The sequence below is a fragment of the Lontra canadensis genome, unplaced genomic scaffold (genome assembly GCF_010015895.1).
Source record: "Lontra canadensis isolate GAN:19392208 unplaced genomic scaffold, GSC_riverotter_1.0 scaffold1, whole genome shotgun sequence".
Lineage (NCBI taxonomy): Eukaryota > Metazoa > Chordata > Mammalia > Carnivora > Mustelidae > Lontra > Lontra canadensis.
In genome coordinates, this window is record NW_022630995.1 from 10,929,044 (window position 1) to 10,956,836 (window position 27,793).

Sequence of the window (27,793 nt, forward strand, 5' to 3'; positions counted from 1 at the left end):
TTTTTTTTTTTAATGGTGTGTGTATTTATTGGTCAACAAAGTAATTTCTTGAAGTTTATTTGGCAATTAATTAAGAACTTACACTAAATGTTCTAACTCTAGGGAGAAAATAAAGAAGAAGAACAAAACCCATGGCCTAGATATCAAATTGTTGTTGTTGTTGTTGTTGTTTTTTAAGTCCAACAAATTCAGAGTTGATTTTTGGTGACATTTTATGTAGAATCAGAGCTTAAATGAAATAACTTTCAGATTTCTTTCTTTACAGTTAAGTTGTACATCAGACTTGCGAGGTGACGAAATGCAAAATGCCTAATGATGTTTTGGGATCAGTTTATTTGCTGCACTATTTAAGGTCTTTGCCTGTTTCACCAAATCCTTTTCACTAAATTAGTAAAATAAAAACAAAAATGGGAGTGAAAGGGGAATGAGAGAATGAATAAACGGGAAAGACAAAAATAGCAAGAGAATAAGTCAGCTTAATACTTGAAGAACTCATTATTTTAGTTCTGTCTACTTCAAATGCAAAGTCAAAAAACTATTAAAAAATAATTCTATGCAACAGTTCAAAAACCCAATTTATGAACACCGAAATTAATTTGTTAAATCATAAACATATAACTGCTATGAGCAAGCACTTAGAGAACTTTCTGGGTTGACTGATACCTTTTTCTTTAAAATCAGCCAAATCAGAAGCTTCAAACTTATTTACTGATTTGCAATTAACTTGTGAGTTACCATTAATATTCAGTGCCATTCAGGACCCTTCCTGGTCAAGATTTATCTGAATAAAAGAAGTCATCCACTCGTCTGTTCATTCATGCATCTGCTAAATGAATTCCTTGTGTGTTCGTGGCACTAAGACAGATCCAATGAGGGAACTTAAAAAATTCATTAAGTAACCTGGAGGAATTCACACTCCCATCAGATGATACATATATAAAGGGCTGGAACGTGAAGCAGAAGGTGACAAGGAAGCATTACGGACAGGTGTGGATGTAAGGCTATGGGAATTCCAATAAGGACAAATGGGTAGATTAATCTGAGAAGAAGCATCAGAGGAAGCTTAGGAGAGGTGGTGGCTTTGGAGCCTGAAGGTAAAAAAAGGATCGAAGAACAAGGCAGCGAGAAGAGGAAGGGCCTTCCTAACCGGTGGGGCTGTTGGGCAAGGAACAGGTGGGGAAAGTGCAGGCGCGCGCAGGGGCCTGCAGTCACGCGGCTCAAGTAAAAGAAGGGTCATCAGTGGTATTCGAAGTGGCAACCCACACTGGCCACGCAGAGTGACCACGGGTGCTGTGGCTCCTTCAGTCTTGAAATCTTGGCCATTTCTCTTGGCAGCTGAGTCACCATGAAGAAAACAGGTGGTTTCAGCCAAGGAGAAACAAAAGCGGCACAGGGAGAGGGTGTGTTTTGGGCAGACCGACTGTAGGTACCTGACGGAAACAGCTGGTCAGAGGATGAAAACCCAAGACTGGGTTTTCAGAGGAGGACAGAGCTGGAGACGGACAGATCTAAGATTGCGGGCAGGGTGACAGTGGACACTGCAGAACCGCTCCGGAGAAAGGGGAGAGAAAAGGGAGATGGGAGAGAGGAGAGAAAGGAGTTCACGTGTTACAAGGGCCCTCGGTATCCCAGCGTCACTAGCACCAGCGCGTTCCAACACTCTGGTGACGCAGAAAAAAACAAAAACTGCGGGCATATTTAAAAGTACTTTCAGGGCACCTGGGTGGCGCAGTCAGTTAAAAGTCTGCCTTCAGCTCAGGTCATGATCTCAGGGTCCTGGGATCGAGTCCACATCGGGCTCCTTGCTCAGCAGAGGGCCTACCTCTCCCTCCCCCGCTCCACCCCCCAAATGTGCGTGTCTGACTTTGCTCTTTCTCTCTCTCACAAAAATAAATAAAATCTTTTAAAAATTTTTTAAAAAGTGCTTTCATCCTGTGGGCCTCCCTCTTCCAACATGACACCGAAATGGGATCATGTAAGAGGATTACTGTTCTGCTGTTCAAAACAGTCAGGAGAGCCTGAGGTTTCTTAAGAAACCTTAGAAACCTTAAGAAAAATTTTTAAAAATGTTTTCAGTGACATCTTAGAGAAACACAAAATTTAACTGGCTTTCTACTAGCATGTCTGGTGTTAAGTTGGGAGAATTTCATACACTTTGTCTGCCAAGTGCATAGCATTCTCTTCCCTTCCAGCACGGAAAGCCCAAGATGTTTCACTCAAGAAATAGCACTTTTACCTTTGTTCGAGTTGTTTGATGGTAGCGGCCATCTGATTAGTCTTCTCTTCCAAACGACTGTTTAGTTCACTTTTCTGTTTTACTCCTAAGTCTGAACTCTGTTATGGAAAAGAAATAGGAGTGATGTACATAGAACATAAAAATCCTGAAATAAATCACACACGGCTTTCTGAACCTAATGGTAAGTGTGAAACAGAGAAACAGAACTGCTCATATATTTGTTTATCAGTTAATTTCCAAATGGGGAAAAAACAAAATGCAACATTTAAAATCAGTATTGCTATGTGCAGCTTTGTCACAGAAATGAACATTACGAGGCTCATCAGTTTATCATTTCAGTGTAAGAACTAATGATGTGTTGCTTAGCAAAGTAAGGTGATCAGAAGAAGACAAGTACATGATTTCACTTCCATGTGGAATTTAAGGGGAAAAAAAAAGGATGAACATAGGGGAAGGGAAGGAAAAATAAAATAAGACGAACCAGAAAGGGAGACAGACCATAAAAGATACTTAACTCTAGGAAACAAACTGAGGTGGGGGATGGGGTAACTGGGTGATGGGCATTAAGGAGGCCACTCGATAGGACGAGCACTGGGTGTTATGTGCAACTGCCGAATCACTGAAGTCTACCGAAATTACTTGTACACCGTATGTTAAAAATTGAATTTAAGGGGCGCCTGGGTGGCTCAGTGGGTAAAGCCGCTGCCTTCGGCTCAGGTCATGATCTCAGGGTCCTGGGATCGAGCCCCGCATCGGGCTCTCTGCTCTACAGGGAGCCTGCTTCCTCCTCTCTCTCTGCCTGCCTCTTTGCCTACTTGTGATCTCTGTCAAATAAGTAAATAAAATCTTTAAAAAAATTAAAAAAAAAATTGAATTTAAATAAATTATGAAAAAAAAAAAGCTAATGGAACATATAGCTCAGTTGACAGGGGAGGCTGGAGTGTAGAAATTATCTTACAGGATAAAAAAGACCTCTTTCCCCACCAGAATCTGAAAAGGAGCTATGGCTTTCCAGATCAGCACAGGATCCTACGCCGTCTGATCTCTGCAGCGGTTTACTGGCCGCCAGCCCCCAAATGCGACGTGAGTCTTCCCTCTTGTACGTCAAGCGTGATTCCAGAGAGACCAGAGGGACGGAGGGAACCCTGGGAGTTTACAGAGCCAGTGAGTGTGTTCTCTTCTTGGCCCTACCTGCAGCTTGAAGGCAAGTTCATGCTTGAGAGCCCTGAGGTCATCCAGCTGCTGCCGCAGAGACACCAGGGCGTCCTGCTTCTCGCAGACATCCTTCTCCAGCATCTTCATAGCCAACTCCATCTCCTGTCTCATGCTGATCTGGATCTCCAGTTCTTTCTCCACATCCTGCCCCCAAAGGTAAATAAACTGCTTATTTTCTCTTTCCTCAACGAAGGACAAATTATGAAATTCCACAGGAAAAGGTGTAAACTCCCAACACTCTCAGGTCTGAATATTCGGGCAAAATAGCTACAAGCTATCATTCAATGCAGAGATATTAACAAAGGAATAATAATTAGGATCATTAAAAAACGGATCATTTATTCAATAATTTACAAATCCCAAAAACTTGGTAGGCCAGAGACAGTGCTATTTAATATGTCTGAAATACACACATACTTGAGGCACTTCATTACAGCGAGACAACTGATGTCATGTTCTATCACAGAAATGTACCTAAAGGGCTCCGCTAGCAGCGCCAAATGAAGCACTTGCAATTCTCTTCAATTTGGATGTTGCTGATGTCATCAAGAGCCCAAGGAGCCCGAAAGATACTCTGGGTCTCGAGGGTAAACATCTCAGTAAGTGAAAATGATCGATATGGTAACTGAATTTTTATAATCACGTAACATGAACCCCCTTTTTGGTCCAATCATTATTACTGCAACATGATTTGGAGGATCAAAGTTACAAAGACCTGAATTTCCTTCTCCATCCATTCTCTTCCCTGGGGCGTATCTAGGAACTTGCTTGGTTTCTTTCCTTTCTGAATAAACCGGTATCTTTTTGTGACAAAAGCATGTGGAAAATTTTGTGTCAGATTTTTAAGATACATGTGCCACGTAATTGAGGTGTCCCTCTGTGCACGGTTAGCTTGATTCAATCAGATTGCTTCTGAAATGCTGACATGGGTTATTTCTAGGATCTTCCTCATAGAAAGTGTTTTGAGATCTAATTCATAAACACATAGAAGGAAAGTGTTAATTCAAGGATGTTAAAATTATATTCCTGTTTGCTCAGAACATCTGAAATTCTATTCGATACACTGCTACGTGGTCATAAGTTTTAGAAACCGAATCACCTTTATTTTCAGCTTCTTCCTACTTTCAGAGACACTGTTGGTGGGGGGGAGATCCTTTCGTCTCTCAGATCATCACAACTGCAGGAGGAGTTCATTTACCAATACCGGGGATGTATCAATGTACTAATCCTTGGCTAAAACCTATTACAGGAGTATTATTCACTATTACACATTTATGCACACACACATACATCCTCCAAGGAGACATAACAGAATCTTTGCAGGATGAGGACTGAGGTAGGAATGGGGATCACCAAGTTTAAAACAGTAGGTTCCTTTTGCGCAATGTTCTCGTAACACAAACTATAAAACTAAAAAAAAAAATTGGCAAAATCCCATTGGCTATTGAGAATAGTCATACTCAGAAAGTGGACTGGGAAAGCGTTATAGGGAATATGGGTTAAAAAGTGAGAAATATACACCTGAAACTAAGGTAACACTGTGTGAACTATACTTAAAAAATTTTAATTAAAAAAGAAAAGTCACCGAAGCAACTAAAGTATCATTGTTCTCTGTACGAACAATATTCTCTAGCAAATATTATGACATGGAAAAGTCGACCCTAAGACTTAGCTAAGAGGGCTTCCTCAATGCCATTTTATTTGAATCAGATAATTAGAAAATTTCTACAGGTTTCCTATGTGCAAAATCCACTGTATTCATCAATAAGCAGCGAGCCTTTCCTATAGAAGAAGGTAATATCCTTGATTAAGAGTGTTGAGCACTACATCTGAAACTAATGATGTACTATATGTTGGCTAATTGAATTAAACTTAAAGAAAAAAAAGAGTGTTTTATGCAGGTAATGTCCAATGAAGATAAAAAGCGACCATATGAAAATCTGCCTTTATGTCTAATTATATTTATAATAAATATATTCAAAATTAAAAATAAAAAGGAGTGAGAAACAGTTTTTTAGGATCTACAAAAATTTGTTGGCCCACTACTAATGTTCCTGAGCCTGGTCTGTTACGATCAAACATCTAAGTGGGCCTTTATGCTGAATGGGTTACTGAACTACTAGAACACAAGTTAAGTTTACCAGTCGCAATTGTGTCTCCTCCTTTAAATGCTTTCTGGCTTCACTCAGTGCTTGCCCTTCTGCAGTTCTGTCCTGCTTAGGACCCTTGAAAAGATAAACAAAATAGTACATATATTTAAGGATTAAAAAAAATCTATATAGAGTTAGCTGACACTGCTATTTAGTAAGGGAAAATGATTATATTTTATATTTAACTAAGCAGGTATAACAATGAATAAAGACAACAAAGAAAATGAAGCAGCTTAGTAAATAAAAAATTCTCAGCAGAACTGGGTTTTCTCGTCATTTTGTTTAAAGTCCTAAGATAGGTTATCATATCAAGTGCAAGAAGTCTTAAAAGTCAGCTTCTAAATACAAAGTGGCATTCACTGTAAAATGTGAATTGGGCCAAAGGTTCAAACAGTAATATATTCCTTCTTCAGAGATCTCACATTTGGAGTCTCCAACCATCCAGAGAGATCATAGCTAAAAACAAGTAGATCATCAGAAAATTCTGAGCAGTCACAGTTGTCTTCACAACACCCACACATTAAAGTCAAACCCACTATTCACAGAGAACTACTCTAGTCCCCACTCTGAGCCTAGCTGCTTACTCTAGCAGAACAATCGATCTGGATTCCTAGATCACCGAAGAACAGAAGCATGCAGATAAAAGGCAGTGGGGAGACACTAATACCGACAGCAATGAGAAGTGAGAGATGTCAGCGAGATCATAATAGCAGAGAAAAAGCACCCAGAGCAATCTGGAAACATTTAAGTACAGGGGCTAGAAGCTCAATTAATTCCAACAGCCCCATGAGTGGTGTCATTATAACTTAGTATGGAATTGCTGATGTTGGTAATTAGGACTTTCAGTCATCATGAACAGCTAAATGAGTTACATCATGTCCTCTACCTAGGATTGCTTAGGAGTGTGCAGTACATAAAAGATTTGCAAAAACATCTGTGTAGACATATATAAAAAGTTTGATACCTTAAGGAGTCAAGTTATCTAGAAAACTCATTTACATGGTAACTCCCAGTGGTACTAAATAAACACTTCTTACAAAGTAGTAACAGGGCCTGAAAACAATAGTATATTCAATATAATAAACATAACACTTAAATACAGTACAAATCACGAGTCTATAACAAGACACTGAATTAGACCGGTTCTTGAAATTTCTCAACAGATAGAGACAGAGGTGAAGCCAGGGAGCGTCTGGTAGGAAGAACCTCACACCCATGTAAGCTCCATCATTACCCGATTCTGCAGGGAATCTCGGTAAAAACAGTGCAAGTGCTTGATGCTTCCAAACAGTCCCCTAGAGTAGAGCCTCTCCCCCCACCCGCCCTGCCACGTTAACACACTCTCTAGGAATATTGTATAAATCCAGTAAGGTTAACCTTCCGATTGGATTCCAGTATGTAGGAGCTTTCCTCTTTAACTCGTTCCATTTCTTCTTGTAAGGTAATAATCCTGTTGTTTGCAACTGCAAGCTGTTGAAAAAAATTTTAAAAAAAATTTAGGGTAAATAGGATAAAATAATCCATGATCTGCTAGGACATAACTTTCAGGCTTGCGTATTCTTAGAGAAGGAAAGAAGGTTATCTGTAATCACATAAAAATGTATATTGTATTGGAAATTAGGAAAAGTATTTTTAAACTAGGTTAGATAAAAATAAAAAGTATCTCATGGGGAGCCTGGGTGGCTCAGTGGGTTAAGCCACTGCCTTTGGCTCAGGTAATGGTCTCAGGGTCCTGGGATCGAGCCCCACGTTGGGCTTTCTGCTTGACGGGGAGCCTACCTCCCCCTCTGTCTCTGCCTGCCTCTCTGCCTACTTGTGATCTCCCTCTCTCTGTCAAATGAATAAATAAAATCTTAAAAAAAAAAAAAGTATCTCCTATTGCTGCTTTTTGTGTAAACTCTTTCTCAGTACCAAAATGTTAACTTAAGATTATTTACCTCAAGAGTGTTCTCATGGGTAACTTATATTTAGCTGTAATACCTGTTTCTAAAACGTTTAATGAAGAGGTCACGTCATGCCTTGGGGACTCATAAACTCTATGTAAGACCTTTGATAGATGGTTTTTAAGAGTAAAGAAATGGAACTTCAAAGTTCTCACTAAAAGATGCCATTAAGTATCGAAGAGATCTGTCATTTCAGCGCCTGAACAGGTAAGGTAACACTACTAGCACTGTATGCTCAGAGAGACGTTTATATCTGTACTCTACAGGAGGGGAAAGGAAAGTGCAAACACTTTTTCCTCTTCCGCACCTGCTAACCTGGATTCCCCCCAGAGAACACGGGAGAGCCTGGAGGAGAGGAGGAAGGACACTGAGCAGCTCCTCTCAGCCAGGCTAGTCTCCCCTTACATGATCTCCTCACGAGCAGGAAGCACAGGTTCTGCTTGGTTCCCGTTCTAGTGCCTAAGTACAGAGGAGCCAGGGCTCAGGCATGCTCTCCAGATGGAAGTCTGGAAGCCCACAAAGCCCTCTCTGCTCCACGGGCCTAACAGTGCATAAAAAAGTTAACTTGGGACAAGGGTGCCTGCTTTCTAGATCCAGAGACATCCTCAAACAGGTTCTCCCAAGACCTTAACATCAGAGAAAGTATCAGGAAAACTATGGCTGTACATCCAAGTGGGTCTTCTAATTCAGCTTTACCAGTAATAAAGTGTGTATTTACATATCTTTACCTGCTTAATTCTTCTCATTTCATCATACCGGTTCAGAATTCAGGAGAGGAAAAAAGGGGCTTTGGTTTTTGTTTTTTACTGGCCCTCTTAAATCCAAAATAGATGGAAATGGGAAAAGGCAGATCTAATTTGTCTTATCGCTTCTTTATAAAGCCTACACACAGGGCTTACCTGTCTCTAAAAATTCAAAGTTTCAAGAAATTAAATGTTACTGGCAAAATAAGTACATAAATGAATTAATTAATATTGGTAATAATAAAATAAATCTAGGTCAGGAGGACAAGTCTTGTGACCGAGGGAATAAAATTAATGACCATGTTTACTGGCCGCTTATGGTAATATCAGGCACTGGCCTGGGTCCTTATGTATCACCATTTAATTCCCACAAAAACTTGACTATTATTTTATCATTCCCATTTTACAGAGAAGATAACCAAGAAATAGAGGCTTAAGTTACTGGCCAGGATTAGAAAGCTAGCAAGTGCCAGAGCTGGGACACAAACGCAGGTAGCCCACCGGCTCCCGGAGACCTTGGTTCCCTGCGCTGCCCTATTGCCTAAACAGAGGAGCAAGTGGCCCACAGGACAACATTTCTAATAATCAGAGTATTTTAAAAAGCTTTGTAGGGTAAAATTCTAAGGATCATTTCCATTACTTTTTTTTTTTAATTTAAAGATTTTATTTATTTATTTGACAGAGAGAGCGCGAGAGAGTACAAGCAGGGCGAGCTGCAGAGGCAAAGGGAAAAGCAGGCCTCCCGCTGAGCAGGGAGCCAGATACAGGCCGGGATGCCAGTGGGCTGGGATCATGACCTGAGCCAAAGGCAGACGTTTAACCGACTGAGCTACCCAGGGATCCTTCCATTAAGTTTTAACATAATTTAAGAATCTACATCCAGAAGTGAAGCCCACAGAGCTGAGTAATAGGGAAGGTGTTTTAAAGTTACGACAATGAAAATATTCTGAAGAAAGCTGATGAAACAACATCTTCCTGCTGCTGCCTGAACTTGGTTCTATTTAAACCAAATGTAAGCCAGGGTATGTCAAAGGATAGTTATAATAAGAAATAGATTAAGATAGAGATAAGATAAAGTCTTTGCCACTGGAAATATTTCATTTAAGATTTTTCAGAGGCGCGCCTGGGTGGCTCAGTGGGTTGGGGCTCTGCCTTTGGCTCTGGTTGTGGTCTCGGGGTCCTGGGATCGAGCCCCACGTCGGGTGTCTGCTCAGCGGGAAGCCTGTTTTCCCCCTCTCTCTCTGCCTGCCTCTCTGCCTACTTGTGATCTGTCAAGTAAAAAAATTAAAAAAAAAAAAAAAAAGATTTTTCATAGAAACATCTAATGTTATAAAAGGAAAAAAATGTAGTTTAGCCACTGACAAGTTAAAAAATTTCTTTACTAATCAGAATCAAAGCACAAGGTTAATTTTTATTCTTAATTTGGGGACTTTTCTAAGAGTTTTCCCATATATATTCTGTGATCTTCAGAGTAACTATGAGGCTGAAAGGAAAAGTGTAAACACCTCATCTGCTGGGCAGGCAATCGGGCCTCTTGGAGGTCAAGTGACTGACTCTCGTATGTGACTCGTGACTCGTAAGCAGCATGACACGCAAGCAGGGATTGCTGGCCTTCCGACCAGCACTCTTTAAGTTATTGACCTTCCCACCCCAAGGAGAAAATAAGGCCCATGAGGGTAGGAGCTTGCCAGTCTGACACACGCCAATCAGTGCACCCAGAAATCGTTGTGTAGCTCTCACACAGAAGCAGTACCCAAATGTCTGCTCAATGAGCAAAGGATGGATGAGTATCAAGCTACAAGCTTCCACTACTGTCCATTAGTAAACTGTATATCGGTCAAAGAGTTTCCAAAACACTCACCTCCTCTGTCAGTTTAGTGTTGGATTTTTCTAACGCATCCACTTTTGCCTGAAGATTGTTTACCGTAGCACTGTAAAGAGGAGAAAAACAGAACCATTTCTCCTGAAAAACAGAACATCCTGCCCTACCCGTGTACACATGCATCACAGGTATCACCCCATCGCCTAATGTCCACAACTCACGGTGGACTTGCAGGCTCTAAGACAGTCCCAAGGGGCTGTGGATCGTACCTGCTGTACCCTTGGCACTGAGCTCTGCACTAAAGCACTTGCTGGATGAAACAAAAGAGCTGATCCAGGGCACTCTCAGTTTTAAAGTTTACGTACATATAATGACAAGCTACCTGAATCAAGGGCTTGCCATGTACCAAGCACTTTCCTAAATGTTTTTATTTGCATTATTTCATTTACTCCTTTCAACAGCCCTATGCAACAGGTATCCCTAAATATAGATAAAGAAACTGAGACATGAAAAGAGTAACTCACATTTTTATTTCACTATCAAATGTTATTTTTGCTTGACTAACCTCTCCGTAATTCACTGTAGTCATTATTAGTTCTTGATCCCCAGAGAAAATACACTTAAATTGTTCTTGAATTTTCTAGTTGAAATCAAGACTACTCAATATTTATATTGATACTGGTATAATCATGCGATAGGTTTTACTTAAATTATCTTTGTAAGAGAATTATTAAAAAATAGTTAATGGATATATTAATTTTTCTGAATTATTTGACAGTCTTTAGCATAACAAGAACACCAGTATACTTGAAAATATCAACAGACTGTTTCATGTTCTGGACAGTTCTGAAAAATAGTGAGTATTTGGTAAATTAATGCTAGTGATAGTAAAGGGAGGGTAAGTTAATAGCATCAATTCAATGTATAAATGAAAAATGCAAGGGACCAACATGATACAACTAATCTAAAGATACTAAGTGGTTTGCTCAAGCTCAATCTTGAAATATGTGGTTGGATCTACTGAACTAAGGACGTGTGTCACATGTTTAAGAATTCTTAACTGAACATACTTATTTAATCACTAGAGTTATAATTACATACTAATCTTATACTGCCTTTCACTAGAGGTCACCAAAACGGTTAAACGACATTTAATTTAGTGCCTAGCTTAGTGCCCGGCAAGCAGGAAGTAAGTCCGTATTTGTATTTTTGTTGAGTTATCGCCTGAATTGATCCTCATGGCTTAACAGTTTACTGTTTACTCTTCCTTTCCTTCACAACAGAATCCCCAGGAAAGTAGAAGTATTAACTCATTCTTTACTTTAGGTGTCTGTTGAGTTCTTCTACATAGTTCTTCTGATCCAGAATTGCGGTAATCTGGCCATCTCTGGGTGGGAGGGGAGCGTGTAGGGAGGGGAATAGAAATAAAATAAATAACATTAGAAGTACCAAGATCCCCCTCCCCCAGTCTTTTCATATAACACAGAAAGAAAACCATAGTACAGACACACTGAACCAAAAGACAGACCTGATGTATAACGCCTCCAAAAAGACTCAGATACTTAAAAATGAAACAAAAAATTCCCCACATTAAAAGGCCTTTATTGCAGCTTACATACCTTAATAACTTCGGTTATAGGTATAACATTACATTCTATACATTCTATCAGAGGCATTTAAAAAATAAAAATTTTCTTCTCATAATTGATAGCTTTTTTTTCTTTCTGTCTCTCTCTCTTTTTTTTTTTTTTTAGTTTGTGTGTGTAGTCTTTAAATAATTTAAAATTATTTGCTTTCCGCTTCCTGGTCTCAGAGTCAGGTTTGAGACTCAGGGACATAAATCTCAATACTGTCCGCACTCTCCCTGGCTAAGTTCTGCCTCACGGAAGCTGCCCGCTGGGCTACCAGGAGTCTCTTGTGGGCCTCCTGGTGCTGCTTGTCCCTGATGCTGGAGGCCTTGTCGTGGCTCCCTGCTGGCTGGGATTTAGCTAAAGTTTTGCCAGTACTCCTTATAACAACAATTTTCCATTTGTCACAGGAATTAAATTAAGCTGATTTTGGCATAATAATTGTGATTCCCAAAGGCCATATCTTTGCCTTTCAATGTTGATTTTATTTCAAAGTGAATTCACAAAGATCAAGTGTTTAACGTTACATGAGAAAATAAAGAGTGGAAACAGGAAGTTCACTTCTGGAACCAACTAATTTATAACAGCCAAGTTAGAAAGCCAGATTTTTCAATTAAAGTCAAATCAAGGCCACATACCTCTAGTACTAAAAGAACAAACGATGTAGTCTTGGCTCAATGTCCAAAGTTAAGAATGTCAGATTAATGGTGCTTTCAACTGCTAAATTTATAAAGAGTATTAGGCAGTACACTTCTGATGTCTAATTTCTAAGGACCATATGGATATTTCAAAAACTTTTTTGAAATAATTTTAGATTTACAAGAGTCGAAACAGTAGTGCAGGTCCCCATTTACTCCTCACTCTGCTACCCGGAATGTCAACGTTTCATATAAGTCCATAATACATGTTTCATATTTCACATTTTAACAAAAATGAGAGGGCAATCCTCTTGATCAAGAAGACCATGTTTTCAAATACTACTTCAAGAGATGGACACTGAATTCCTTTATAAACCCCTTTATCTTATTAGCCCCTGAACCACACAGTAGGAAAATCACTTCACTAAAACCTCTTCTAGGGTTTAGCAGGCACAAGAGTCAGCTCTTTTTGACAAGACTATGAAAACTATATCCTCAGAAATTCTTTCAGCAAATCTGTTAAAGCACTGTTGTTGTAAACTTTAAATGCTATCAAAGAACATTAAAGAAAAAAGAAAATTGTCTCCGTACGTACCCTTCACTACCTTTACTGCTGTTCCCATCCTTGAGATACATTGAAAAATCTATAACTCCAACCTACAGAGAGAATTTTCAAAATTTAATATAAAATTAGATACTTTTTTTAAGGCATAATACAGTATCTCTTCCTGGGCATTCAAAACAGCAATAAAGTCATGGCCATTATTTGAAATTTTTGATGAAAATGGGGTGCCTGGGTGGCTTAGTCCATTAAGCATCTGCTTTTGGCTTGGGTCATGATCCCAGGGTCCTGGGATAGAGTCCCACATCGGGCTCCCTGCTCCGTGGGGGAGACGGCTTCACCCTCTGCCTCTCTCTCTGTCATGAATTAAATGAATTAAAAAAAATTTTTTTTGATGAAAATGTAATGTTTTACTTTTGTTATATCAAGAACTTGAGAATAGGTGAAAGTAAGTAAAGAATCGAGATTAAGGCAACAGGACCAGAAGAACAGGTCGTGCAAGTCAACACGAGGCTCTAAGAAAGTCAACAGAAAGCTTACTATAAATTTAAGGCTTAAAGTTTCTTTCTCTTTGGTTTCTCTCAAGTATTCTGCTACTGAATCCCTATTCACTTTTAGGAATAACGTTTTAAAAATTCTAGTTACAAACAGAATGCATATTTCCTTAAAGAAGTTTCAGAAAATGCAGGTAAGTAAAAGGAAGTAATACAAAATACCCATAGTCCCAACCACCCTGAGAGGACCGCTATAACATTTTGGTATTTCTTCTTCCAAACTTTCATTGATGCAGTATGTCTAAATTTTTCAGGACTGCTATTATTCAGCTTATTTCTCTTTTAAAATTGAGGTCAAAATATCCTACTTCCTCTTCCATTTTCTCAGAGTATAAAGTAACAGAAATTTGCTGTAGTATTTCAGAGAAGGGGTGAGAAAGAGTCATAGTGAAAGTGATAGCTTTATTTATTGAGCAATTCATATGTGCCAGGCTCTGTACCAGGTGCATCGCATGTAATAATTCTTTCATTCCTCACTATAACACTATGAAATAGAAACAGATAATTCTTTTTCTCCCTGTATTACAGCTAAGAAGTGTGACGCATCAAGAAACTAACTACAAAATTTATTCAGCTAAAAAATAAAGCAGCAGAATCCGAACCTAAACAGTTTAGTTTTAGTCTGTATTCGTAACTGCCACGCCTGTGTATGTATTTTAGTCTGTGTCTCTCTGTGTGTATTTTAGTCTGTAAGAAATATTTTATTATTTTAAAATATTTTAATTATTTATTTGACAGAGAGAGAGAGAGAGAGAGAGACAGTGAGAGAGGGAACACAGCAGGGGCAGAGAGAGAGGGAGAAGCAGGCTCCCCACTGAGCAGGGAGCCTGATGCGGTGCTCGATCCCAGGACCCTGAGATCATGACATGGGCCGAAGGGAGACGCTTAATGACAGAGCCACCTGGGAGCCCCAGTCTGTACAAAATATTTTAGACAGGGATTACAATCAAGACAAGAATGTGAAAAACATTCATAATACATAAATGAGTCAAGTTAGAAGGAAAAGTAAGTTGCTTATATTCACATCAAAAATGTAAAAATCCGATTCATGACTCACAGAATTTCCCTTAATTTGGTTGGTATAATCTGATCCACCCAAATTCTGAGATAACAGAGCCCAGAGACACGCTTGGTGACTAAGCCCCTTTTGCATACCTGAGAGTCCAAGTCTTCTCCTTTCATGCAGAAATTGGCATCAATGACATTCAGACCCACCAAGAGACCAGCAATTATGGCTCCTTCTTCTTCCATCATGAGGGCATTGGGTTCGTAGAATTCACTGTAAGTGAAATCCACACAATACCAATAATAAAACCTCAAGAATCCGATGATGTAATCTTGAGACGAGCAGAAAATGCTGGCCTCACGGTTGAATATGGGTACCAAAATAATAGCGAAAAACTTAAAAAAACAAAAACAAAAACAGATGGCTTGGATAGTTTATTTTAGACAATACATGCATGAATAGACTCTAGATATTAGTCCAGCTGAAAGAAAAGTGGTGAGAATGATACTTTCACTGAAGTGACTGTTTATGCTTTTCCTATATATTTATTTGCATTTGAGATGCAAGGGACAATTTTTCAATCTTAAAGCATCTTTAAAAAATTGGTTTTTCAAAATTTGCCTCAGAGATCTGGTTTATCTATAAGTGGCGGTATAGTGTTACCACACTGTCATTCTAATTTGCATTTACATGATAGCTAGTGAACTTACGTATCTTCATATATATATGTGTGTATGTATAGATGTACATGTACATATATATTTTAAGATTTATTTATTTGAGAGGGAGAGAGAAAGAGAACGTGCACTCATGAGTGAGGAGAGGGGCAGAGGGAGGGGGAGAGAAATCCTCAAGCAGACCGCCTGCTGAGCGTGGAGGCTGAGGCAGGGCTCCATCCCACAACGCTGAGATCATGACCTCAGCCGAAACCGTCAGGCAACTTAACCGACTGAGCCACCCATGAACCCCGATACGTATTTACAAAGTAAGCTCTATACCCAATGTGGGACTGAACTCAGGATGGCGAGATCAAGAGTCGCATGCTCCACTGACTGAGGCAGCCACGAGCCCTTTCCTCCTTTTTTCTGTTTACTAGCCATTTTGATTTTTTCTTGTGAAATGCTTATTCAAACCCTTTACTCATTTTAACATTTATTTGGCTCTCTTTTTCTTACTGGATTGAAGAAGTTCTTCGCATACCCTGAATATGCATCATTTGTTGAAGATATATATTACAAATAGCATCTTTCACTCTACGAGTTGCCTTTTAACCTTGTGTCTTTTGATAAATCAAGTTCTTCATTTTAATGAAGACCAATGTATCAATTTTTTTCCTTTAGGAGTAGAGCTTTTTATGTCTTATTTAAGAAAATTGTGTCTACCTTATATTTTCTTCTAAAAGTTTTACTGTTTTCCCTTTCCTGTTTGTATCTATAATCCATCTAGAAATGTTTTCGTGTATGCTGCTTCTAAATTTCATGTTACATGTCAGTTTCCTGGCTTACTGAGCCTGGGTACATGCCAAGATGTCAAAAGCCTTTCTTGTTTTTGGGGGGGTTATCACATTTTGGACTGCCCTGTATATGTGCCACAGTGACAGACTGAACATATGTACCAAATAAGTATCTGTTCTTGAGTGTGTATGTGTGAGGTGTGGGAGAAGGTATTAGTCGAGCTACATGAAATTGCCACAATATCAACTGTTTTTGATCTGTGAAAATGGCAAATTTCTATGATTCGACCTCATACGATATAGAACACAGCAAGAAAAGAACAAAGTTTAACAAGATGTTCATACCTGAGAAGTTCCTTCTTATTGATCAAAGCTTTCATATATTCTGAGAGCTTCTTTTGCATTAATGCCAAACGAAGCCAGGCTCTTCCTCTGCCTACTGGTGTCCTACAGAAACACAGGAACCGAACAACTCAAAGTAGCACAGCTGGGGCCACGGTGGGAGAGATTCCCGTCCTCTCGCTCATAGTCCTCAGTAGAACATGCACACTGAGGTGCTCCCTACGACCTCCTCCACCTCATTTCTATGTGAGGAATTCTGCGTGGAGTGAATGGTGCAATGAAGGGGCTCGTGGGTCTGGGGGTGTGTGTTTGGAACCAGTGCTCTTGTGAAGAATTAGTTACTGAATGAGACTACGATCTGAAGACAGATACTCTGGGAGGCCCAAGTGCAAATGTTCCATCACATTAGCATTCGTAAATCCTCAGAGACTTAGTGTGGATCGTGTAAGTACCCACATGCTAGTAATGCGGACACAGTCCACGTAGGCCGCTATCTAATAAAAGTTAAACCAGCCTAACTTAGTAAGATGGTTACTACTCTTTTTCAAGTTCTGAGGCAGGTTCCCAGTGTCTGTAGCTGAGGTTCACTTCACAACTGTTTTAATCTTGGCTCTCAAACATTCTTTTTCTTAGTCATGTCTAGCATGCTCCCTCCTTAGATCTAATTTCTTGAGACTCAAACTGATGATTCCCACAAGTGCTTTAAGAGGATAAGAAAACGTTTGGTCTTTTAACATGAATACAACCTCTTTAAAATTAATAATAATTATCCCTCACAGGCACACTTCTCTTCATATTCGATATGAGCAGCTCTCTCACAATAATTCTGATGCATAAATAGAGTTTTCTTTTTGGATTGTTATGAAATAAATTATTATGGTCATCATTATCTTTAGTCTTCAAGGAGATAGTTAATAAGAATGTTTTCCTAACAGAATTCAACCTTAAACTTACTTAAGTCCTGGAAGATCTTTAACACTTGCTGTTATCTCTGCAGCTTCTGGAACAAGCTTCTCTACCAATTCTAGAGGCCCCCAGAAGGATTTATTTTGTCCAAGAAAGGTTTTCTTAGCTAAGGTGATAAAAACAAAGCAGTATTTTAATATTCTTTGCAACATAAACATGCTCTCAACACACAAACACGTACACACACTTCTCTCTCATCCGTTCAATCCTTTTTCTCAGGGAACTAGTCCTAGATTATTAGACAGTTCTAAAACTATTCATGCTTTCAGAACAGGTAACATTTTGTGACAATTAAAAACCTCCCACTTCCCAAGACTCAGTCCTTTCTCTTTCAGAAAGAACTTATAACTAACCCGACATAATAAAACATTTTATAGTACTTAAAGCTGCATGTATTAGTGAGGAAAACAGTCCAGTGCAAAAGAATACATAATCCAGAAACAGGCTGTTAGATACTGGGGAAGGAGCAGGAAAGAAAGCAAGGAGAACAAGACCAGGTCCTGTCCTCAAACCTTATGGTTAAGTGGAAGAGCGCAAAAGCAAGAGTCCACTGTGTGACCTTGGGCAAGTTAGCGCTCATTCTAGGCCTCTTTCCACCTGTCAAACAGAAGGGCCATACTGGACTAGTAATGTCTGTTCCAGCTCTAGAATTTAGAGATCAGTGTTTCATAAGCCCTGTGTGCTCTTTAATTCAACCACATCCCTGTGCCCGTACAGGGGGCATTCCAGCAGGTTAGTATTACTAATTCAAGCCTCTTATCCTTGGGCTCCATAAAGACCGCTTTTCTTCTTTGGGACGTGCTGCCTGAATACAGCTGTGTGCACATCTGCATCCCGGGGCCATGGCCTACCCTTCAGGCCGTGTTTCAGGCAGTGCTCCATCACCACGAAGAACTGCTGGAGGGGAGCGTAGTCGGAGTCCAGAGTTCTCCCCAGGTTCAGAGCGGATTCAATCAAGCCCTTGATACTCAGCTTGGCCATGTTCATCAGGTTCATGCGTTCGTTAGCCATGAGATAATTAGGATCTACAGCCAAAGAGAGAGAGGACGGACCATGGTTACTGCAAACAGCACATTTAAAAATTCAGCATGTCACTGTGTTGACATGAGCATCGAAGGTACAAGAGCAATGCCTGGTAGGGCTGTTGGTATCTTACTAAGAATGAAGACAGTGGCACCAAACTATATTGTTCGGCTTATATTCTCTGCCTAGTTTTATTTGCTGTTAAAAAGAAAGATGCCATGGGGCGCCTGGGTGGCTCAGTGGGTTAAAGCCTCTGCCTTCGGCTCAGGTCATGATCCCAGGGTCCTGGGATCGAGCCCTGCATCAGGCTCTCTGCTTGGTGGGGAGCCTGCTTCGCCCTTCGCTCTCTCTGCCTGACTCTCTGCCTACTTTGATCTCTGTCTGTCAAATAAATAAATAAAATCTTGAAAAGAAAAAAAAAGAAAGATGCCAGTTTCCCTCAGGAATATTCTTTTTTTTTTTTTTTTTAAGATTTTATTTATTCATTTGACAGAGAGAGAGACACAGAGAGAGAGGGAACACAATCAGGGGCAGAGAGAGAGGGAGAAGCAGGCTCCCCACTGAGCAGGGAGCCCGATGTGGGGCTTGATCCCAGGACCTGGAATCATGACCTGAGCTGAAGGTGGATGCTTAACAAACTGAGTTACCCAGGCGCCCCTCCCTTAGGAATATTCTTGATGCAACAGTGAAATTACTTATTTTATCCAATTTCAGGTCTTCAGCACAGTCTTAATACTCTCACCACCAGCCCTGCCATTACCCTAACTCGGGTGCCCATCACAGCCCACTACTGCACAGCCTTCCCGCCAGTCTCCATGATGCCACCCTGGCCCTGCCCCCTCTTTCTCCACAGTCTGTCAAGCGCTCTAAAAATTACAGCCAATGTAGGAAAAAAAAGGTACTTAGACTTTGTTCCAAATACACTATATACATTATTAGTATTATTACTTACGCTAATTACATTATTATTTAAACTAAGCATTACTAAATAAACTAATTAACAGTATTAGCTCCCCCAGTTTTGAGACTCAGCATACAGTGTGATAAGCTACTTGAGGAAAGGGACTAAGCACCACATTTTATCCGACAGAACTCAGAACAATCCAGGCACTCAACACTCCCACTTGCTGGTGCCTACCCTGTACCGGGTACTGTGGGTTGCTCCCGGCGGTTATGATTTCAATCCCTCCTTACACCGGGCCGTGAGATAGTGACCGAGAGAGCCAACTTACACATGTAGCTTAAGAGTGTAAAGCTGGGCCCTGAGCCCAGCCACTAAGAGACAACAAAGCCAGAGTCTAAACCAGGGCTCTCTGCCTCCGACACCTATGCTCTGGGCCATTAGAATCTACTTACAAATGAACCAATGACTCCAACGGATATTTATCCTTCTCTCTGCTGGCCATTCTTTTACAGGACTATCTTACTTAATTCTTGTGACTTCATCATTAAATATCGTCCCTTCTTTTAGAGAGGTAAAGCAGGCCCACAGAGTTAACAGATTGAAGGCCAAACAGTTCATAAATGGCAGAATTTGGATCTAGATCTGACACGAAAGTTAATGGATCCTCTCAAAGGTCAAATGTATCATATTTTTAAAAAACTAGAAAAGGCCCAGACATCCATGAACTATTTTACCACTTCCCTGGTTGACAAAAAATACTAATAAAATCCATGTACCCGTAACACAAAAAAGCTACAACATAAAACAGATTATTTCATTCAACTTGTTCCTAATTTTCTTCATGAAAAGTTTTCAATTGTATCTGCTTTCACAGTTGAATAAGCAGAATCAAATGCCAAATTCTAAGCTACTTTTCATTAAGTTTATGGACTTGCAGATTTATAATCCCAACTATATAAATCTTGGTTTGTTGTGTTCTCTGAGATATTTTCAGAGAAACGCTTCATTAAGAAGTCAGAAGTGGTATATGTTGTCATTGATTCTTTCTTGCACAACAAATGTTTTAAGGCCGTGCCTTAAATGTGGCTCTTTGCTCGGGGCAGGTTAACTTGTCAAGACCAGAACAAATTTACAAGGTGACACTGAAATACACAATAATCGAACCCCCTAAAAAACGGCTTTATCAGGTACTAATTTTCAACTTTGTTACTGGCATTTCTGTGCACTCCAGTGTTTCTAAGACGTACTTTCTGTAAAGAGAGAGAAATTGCAAGCAAGCAGGAGGAGGGTCAGAGGGAGAGACAGAATCTTAAGCAAGACTCTGCACTGAGGGCAGAGCTCCAGGCAGGGCTCGATCTCATGACCCTGAGAGAACATGGCCTGAGCAGAAACCAGGAGCTGGACCCTTAACTGACTGAGCCACTTGGGCACCCTGCACTCCAGTGTTTCCAACCTCCCATAATCACTGGATGGAAGGAATGGCACAGAGGTGTGTGAGTGCGCATGAATGTTTGCGGAGAGCAATTAGATTCTCTACTGCCTCCCAACAGATGACAAGGAAATGTCATCAGAGAGTTAGATTTGAGACTTTTGCCAGAAGTGGTGATGGATTTATACGTCTACATTGCCTCATCTCATTCCTCTTAGAATCATTAGCAGAATGTTCAAGACATCAGTTTGGGGTCTGGTAAATAAGCTATGGAGAAAGATGAGCTAATGCCTAGGGAAATTAAAGTCCTAATACCCTGTACATTACTAGTATGGCGCTATAACTTGTTTGAACCCATCTACATCAAACACAACCCACTCATTCTTTAGAAAATATTGCTCTCAACCTCAGTACTACTGACATTTTGGGCCAGATTATTCTTTTTTGATGGGGGGCTGTTCTGTGAATTAAGTTTAGCAGCAGCCAAGCCTTTACCCACTAGGTGTCAGTAGCCCTCTCCAGTTACAACAACCAAAAACTGTCTCCTGATAATACCAAATGCCTGTTCCTGGGAGACAAAATCGGGCTTCTTCCCCATTAAGAACTATTACTCTAAACAAATAAAAGAAGGTCAAACAAAAATCAGGGTAATTTGAAAGTTAGGCACAATAGCTCAAAAGAATTAACTGCTCATTATTAATTATTTAATGCAAAAGCTTTTTAAAAATGATTATTACTTGATGCTTATTATCATAATTTTTGTGTTGAATAGTATATAAGAGTATGGGCATTACAAATAATTTTAATTACTTTTTCTATTTAGTACTAAAGTAAACCACTGAAAATAGTACTTTATATTATTTCTTTTTTACATTTTGTAATGTTGGCTAATAGTAATGATCACTAACCTGTCACTGGAATAAAAAATACTCTATACAATTGGTTTGTTACTTATCTTAAATCACACTCCAGTATAAAATGATTTTGCAGAATGAATAAATGCTGTTAAAAAGGGTTTCAGTGACACAATTAGAGCACGGAAGGAGTTCTGAGGGGCAGGTAAAGTTCTGGTTTTTGATATGGGTTTAGTTACGTGAAATAGTTGAGTGTGTGAAATTTCATTGTACTGAATACTTACAATGTGATCTTTCCTGTATATTTTATGCTTTTAACTATAAAACAATTTTTTAAAAGATTTTTATTTATTTATTTGACAGAGAGAGATCACAAGTAGACAGAGAGGCAGGCAGAGAGAGAGGGGGAAGCAGGCTCCCTGCTGAGCAGAGAGCCCGATACGGGACTCGATCCCTGGACCCTGAGATCATGACCTGAGCTGAAGGCAGAGGCTTAACCCACTGAGCCACCAAGGCACCCCTAAAAGAAAATTTTTTTTTGAAGATTTTATTTGCTTGAGAGAGCGTGAGAGAGAGAATGAGAGAGCGAGAGCACAAGCAAGGGGAGAAAGAGAGGAAGAAGCAGACTCCTCACTGAGCTGGGAGCCTGATGCAGGGTTTGATTCTAGGACCCTGGGATCATGACCTGAGCCCAAGGTAGACAGACACTTAACCAACTGAGCCACGCAGGCAGGTCTATAAAACATTTCTTTTTAAAGTTTTGTTATATTGTATAGGCCAGAAAATGATTTTTAAAAATGCATGACTTTCACAGTGTCATTATATATTTCTATGAGAAAAATATCTACAATTAAAATGTTTAACAATGCTAACATTTAACACTATTATTCCAAAACTGAACTTTTGTTCATTCATTCTTTTTTTTTTTAATAAACAGTAAACATCTACTGGGTATTAGATACTATGTTTAATGCTGGGATTCCAGAGATGAAAGACCTAGTTCCTGACACCAAACTGCTTACTATTTATCGAAGTTGGGTACACAGATGTCTGGAGAACAAAACAGGACAGCTTACGGAGAAAATCTGAAATTTCACAATAAACATTATCATCTTTGACAAAGATCAATTTTATCCCAGGACAAATAAAATGTTTTTATATTAGATCAACTATACCCTTTCTATGGACTCAAATATAAGTTTTATGTATTTAAGGCTAAAATACTAGATGTGATACTGATGCAAAGTATCCGGCAGGTTGTATGTAAGTCTTATTACAACTTCCTCTGCCGCTGGATGTGTACAAGTTTGAGAAGCAGTGCAAACGTACTGCAGTAAGAACACTAACAAAAGTATACACAGGACATGACAGGAACGTTTACAGAAGAAAGCTACCTGACCCGTCCCCTTTCCCTTCATATTTAAAGGGCAAGTATGTGGATCTAAGTTTTCAGAGGATAAGGCTATTTTGTTTTTAGCTTATAAAATGTTTATTCACTCTGCAGCATTTTTTTTAAAAGATTTTATTTATTTATTTATTAGAGAGATGGAGAGAGACCGCAAGTAGGCAGAGCAGCAGGCAGAGGGAGAGGAAGAAGCAGGCTCTCCGCTGAGCAGGGAGCCCGACGCAGAGCTCGATCCCAGGACCCTGCGATCATGACCCGAGCGGAAGGCAGCCGCTCAACCGACTGAGCCATCCAGATGCCCCCACTCTGCAGCACTTTAAGGAAATTAAGAAATATCCATTAACATGGCTATTACTTAACACTGTACTGAGGGTGGTGGAGGAACGCAAGTGAAGAAGATAAAGAAACTAGAAGCACAGAACCTGTGGAACTGCATCAAATATTACTGCTCTCATATGATCTTATTTTACAACCAGAAAATCAAATGAACAGAATTTGTACAAAAATACAATAACTTATAGAAGTAGCAGAGTACAAGATTAATACACAGAAACCATTGGGGGGTGCCTGGGTAGCTCAGTGGGTTAAGTGGCCGACTTCTGATTTTGGCTCAGGTCATGACCTCAGAGTCCTGGGACCGAGCCCCTCATGGGGCACTGTGCTCAGCGGGGAGTCTGCTTGAGGATTCTCCGTCTCCCTCTGCCTCATCCCCCGCTTGCACACTTTCTCTCTAAAATAAATAAATAAATCTGTTTTAAAAAGGTAAATCACCAGGGTGCCTGGGTGGCTCAGACGGTTAGGCCTCTGCCTTCAGCTCAGGTCATGGTCTCGGGGTCCTGGGATCGAGCCCTGCATCAGGCTCTCTGCTCAGTGGGGAGCCTGCTTCCCCTCTCTCTCTGCCTGCCTCTCTGCTTGCTTGTGATCTCTGTCTGTCAAATAAATAAATAAAAATATATTAAAAAAAAAAGTAAATCATTAGGTGCCATGTATTTCAGTAACAGGATGAGTCAGACAAGGAGGGGTAGGCGTAAGGCTAGGAAGGGAGCAGGATGAAAAGAACAGGTCGGGCAAAGGCACCTAAGTATGAAAGAACTTGGCCCACTAAGAAAAATAAAATGGGAAACATGTCAGAAGTTTACGGTGCACATGAGTAAATGCTGTGAGAAGAGATGAGGGAAATAAGGAGAGATTTCTAAGGGTCCTGGTTAAGGTCTTGATTTTACCTTAAAGTCAGGCAAGATTTTAATGAGAGGTGTAGCTCACAGATTTGAGTTTCAGAGAAGCCGCTCCCAGAGCCGTGTAGACGGCGGCCTGGAAGGGTGCGGGACCGCAGAGCTGCGGAGCAAGTAAGGTTCTAACACAAAAGCTGGGGAGAAAACGAGGAAGGGGTGAACTAGAGCGGTCCGCCGCTGCTGTGCGGAGAAGAGGGATTTAGCTTTGGGAGATGTTCTAGGGGTAGAATGTATCAAGGAGGAAGTATGGAGAGTAACTTCTACGTGTCTAGTTTTGGTGGGCAGACAGATGGTGACACAAAGCACCTGGGTGCGGAACGCAGCAGGAGCAGGGTACTGAAAGAAACTGTGCAAAAATGACTCCAGTTACAATAATAAGCATATAAATTGATTTGCAAACCGAAGTTCTTTCCAGAACATCTAGATCTTCATTAAAGCTCTTCAAGAATGCGGTTTTCCATATGAGGAAATTTTAATGAATTTTACAGAGTAATGAGGCTCATTTAGTTAACAGAGATGACAAAGTAAACCCAAAATCACAAAGCTAAGAGTGACACTGGGTCACACCATTCTGCAAACCCATCATCTGACCAAGACCCCATTTTGTCTCTTTAGTGCAATGGCTAATATTCATAGAAATTCTGAAATGTTTTATGAATAGTTGAAGAAAAGTTAAGTTATATTTAACATATGTTAATATTATTATACTGTGCCCAATTTTTGGCAAAGTGGGAATAATTTGTATGCACAAGCAGTTACTTTTTAGAACTTCTTGGTTATCTGACAGATCAAAAATTTATCCTATGTGAGAAACAAAAGTGGTCATATAGAATTATTCCCAAGATACTTAAGAACATTAGTATGAGATTAAAAATGACTAACAGAAAGGTACAGAGAGGAAAGCTTACTCTGTGCTCAGAATGTCTGAAGACCAATAATTCCTAAATAAATCTATTTTGGATTTTTTCTGTAATATTTCTTAGAATATGAAATTGGGTGTAAAATGAGTTATCCGTGATAGTGAAAGAAATTACTGAAAGCACCGAAAAGATCCTGTAATACGACATCATTTAGGGATGCCAGGGTGGCTCAGTCGGTTAAGCGTCTGCCTTCGGCTCAGGTCATGGTTCCAGGGTCCTAGGATTGAGTCTTGCATTGGGCTCCTTGCTCAGCGGGGAGTCTGCTTCTCCCTCAGCCTCCCACTCCCCCAGCTCGTACTCTAACAAATAAAATCTTTAAAAACAACAACAAAAAACCCCCCAAACCACCATTTATCTAGTCTGATGACACTTATTTGTACAAGAGAATCATGAACTTTTTATTCAGTCCTCATTTGAAAATAATCAATAGGGAGCCTGGCTCAGCTGGTAGAGCACGTGACCGTTGATCTCAGGGCTGTATGCTCGAGTCCCATGTTGGATGTAGAGATCACTAAAAAATGAATTATGTATTTATTTGATAGAGACCTAGCGAGAAGGAACACAAGCAGGGGGAGTGGGAGAGGGAAAAGCAGGCTATCTTATCTATCTATTCTCCTTAATGCCATTCCAAATATCATACACACTTCTACTTAGAGTACCAAAGAGGAAATTCACTTCAGTAGAATCTTCTCTGGGTCGAAATCTTAAAGAAGTTGAGAAAATTGTATGTATGTATGTATGTATGTATTTATTTTTAGAAGTTGAGAAAATTTAACAACAAATTTACTTCACTGCTGCCTTTCCTTGGATAGCACAATCAAAGCTGTACTTTGCTAAAATCAAGCTTTATCATCAGAAGATTATATCCACCAATCTTAATGTGCTTGATATTAGTCACCTATTTGCACTAATTATATGCCACCAGGCAAGGAGTCTTACTTCTCTGGGGCCTCAATTTCCTCATCTGTCAAGTGAGAAGGTTAAGCTTATTTAGTAATTCTTTTATCTGACAGAAACAACACACACAATGTCAATCACAATGACTCACTGCAGCACCAGTGGGCGGGGGGGGGGGGGCACGCATATTATTATCCCTGGAATGGAGAGAAACAACACGGTTTAGAAAACCCCACAGATGACTCTGATACCAGATGAACTAGACCTTTACCACCAAACATGCAGCCCTGGCCTCAGCACGGGCGTCGTCTGGATGCTTTTGGAAATGGGAAACCTTGGGCTCCAATGGTACCACTGAACCATTGTGCAGAACCTCAAGTTCTGCACTTGAACCAGACCCCAGGGTTCCTGTATGTGCACTCGAAGTTTGAGAAGTACCGACCTACATGACTCTTCTAGATCCAGCATGTCATAATTCGACAATTTCACAGACAGCTTCCTCAAGGGCAACCAATAAATATATATATTAGTGGAAAGCCCCAGGAAGAAGTAGTAATAAAGATTAGAACAGAAATAAAGAGCACATTAAAGTACTGAGAAAAATCAATAAAACTCAAAGTTGGTTCTTTCAAAAGATTAACAACATTGCCAAACATTTAGTTTGAGTGACCAATAGAAAAAGAGAGACGACTCAACTAGCTAAAATCAGGAATGAAGAGAAGACATAATTACTGGCTTTACAGAAACATAGAGGATTATAAGGGAATATAATTATTTAATTGGCAATTGTGTGCCTAGATATGAGACAACCTAAATAAAATGGACAATTTCTAATAAATATACAAATTACCAAAAGTAACTTGAGAAACAGAAAATCTATAGCAAGTAAAGATACTTAATTTGTGGGGTGCCTGGGTGGCTCAGTAGGTTAAGCCTCTGCCTTGGACTCAGGTCATAGTCTCAGGGTCCTGGGAATGAGCCCCACATCGGGCTCTCTGCTCAGCGGGGAGCCTGCTTCCACCCACCTCTCTCTGCCTGCCTCTCTGCCTACTTGTGATCTCTGTCAAATAAATAAATAATTTTTTAAAAAAGATTTTGTAATTTAAAAAAAACTCACAAAGAAAAAGCCAGGACCAGATGGGTTCACTACTGAAATGTACATTTAAAACATTAAAAAATATAATTAAAGCGATCCTTCCCAAACAATTCCAAAAAATAGAAGAGGGAATATTTCCCAACTTTTTTTATGAGATCAATATTTCCTTGAGACCAAAATCAGACAAAGATAGAAAAAAATTATAAATACCTCTTATGAATATAGATGCAAACTCCTCAATAAAGTACTTGCAAACCAAATCTAACAACATATAAAAAGGATTATAGAATGTGACTAAATGGTTTTTTGGATGACACCACAGGTATAAGCAAAAGAAAAAAAAATAACTGGATTAAAAAAATGAAAAAAAAATTAAAACAAACTAAACTGGATTTTATCAAAATTAAAAAACGCCTGTGCTTCAAAGGACATGATTAAGAAAATGAAAAGACAGCCCATGGAATGGGAGGAAAAAAAATCTATGTATCCTATCCAGTATCTGAAATATACAAAGGATTCTTACAATTCAATAAAAGAAAAGTAACCCAGTAAAAAAGAATGGACAAAGGATTTGAATAGACATTTCTTCAGAAAAGATACACAGATGGCTAATAAGTCCATGAAATAAATGCCCATTAGGGAAATGCAAATGAGATACCATTGCACATTCACAAATATGGATATACTTTTTAAAAACTTTTTAAAAAGGAAAAGAATAAGTGTGGACAAGACTACAGAGAACCCATCTGCACTGTTGGCAGGAATGTAAAATGGT

The 27,793-nt window shown here is 39.7% G+C and overlaps 1 protein-coding gene across 8 annotated transcripts in view; it reads right to left on the minus strand.

Moving 5' to 3' along the window:
* The window catches only part of RUFY3 (RUN and FYVE domain containing 3), an 80,464-nt gene that overhangs the window by 11,190 nt on the left and 41,481 nt on the right, over window positions 1-27,793 (minus strand). For 5 of the 8 annotated variants that reach the window (XR_004381084.1, XM_032843924.1, XM_032844068.1 and 2 more), the window contains 11 exons: window positions 18,110-18,283; window positions 17,247-17,364; window positions 16,296-16,397; window positions 14,647-14,770; window positions 12,971-13,032; window positions 11,431-11,496; window positions 10,149-10,218; window positions 6,979-7,071; window positions 5,593-5,676; window positions 3,428-3,595; window positions 2,237-2,334 (listed from right to left, as the gene is read on the minus strand). Coding sequence is in view for 7 of the 8 variants with exons in the window: in XM_032843924.1 (XP_032699815.1) it covers window positions 2,237-2,334; window positions 3,428-3,595; window positions 5,593-5,676; window positions 6,979-7,071; window positions 10,149-10,218; window positions 11,431-11,496; window positions 12,971-13,032; window positions 14,647-14,770; window positions 16,296-16,397; window positions 17,247-17,364; window positions 18,110-18,283 (1,159 nt within the window). In the remaining variant the exon portion in view is untranslated. Of the gene's footprint in view, window positions 1-19; window positions 383-2,236; window positions 2,335-3,427; window positions 3,596-5,592; window positions 5,677-6,978; window positions 7,072-10,148; window positions 10,219-11,430; window positions 11,497-12,970; window positions 13,033-14,646; window positions 14,771-16,295; window positions 16,398-17,246; window positions 17,365-18,109; window positions 18,284-27,793 lie in introns of those variants that run through there. The other 3 variants (XM_032844259.1, XM_032844336.1, XM_032844391.1) reach the window with 1 other exon arrangement.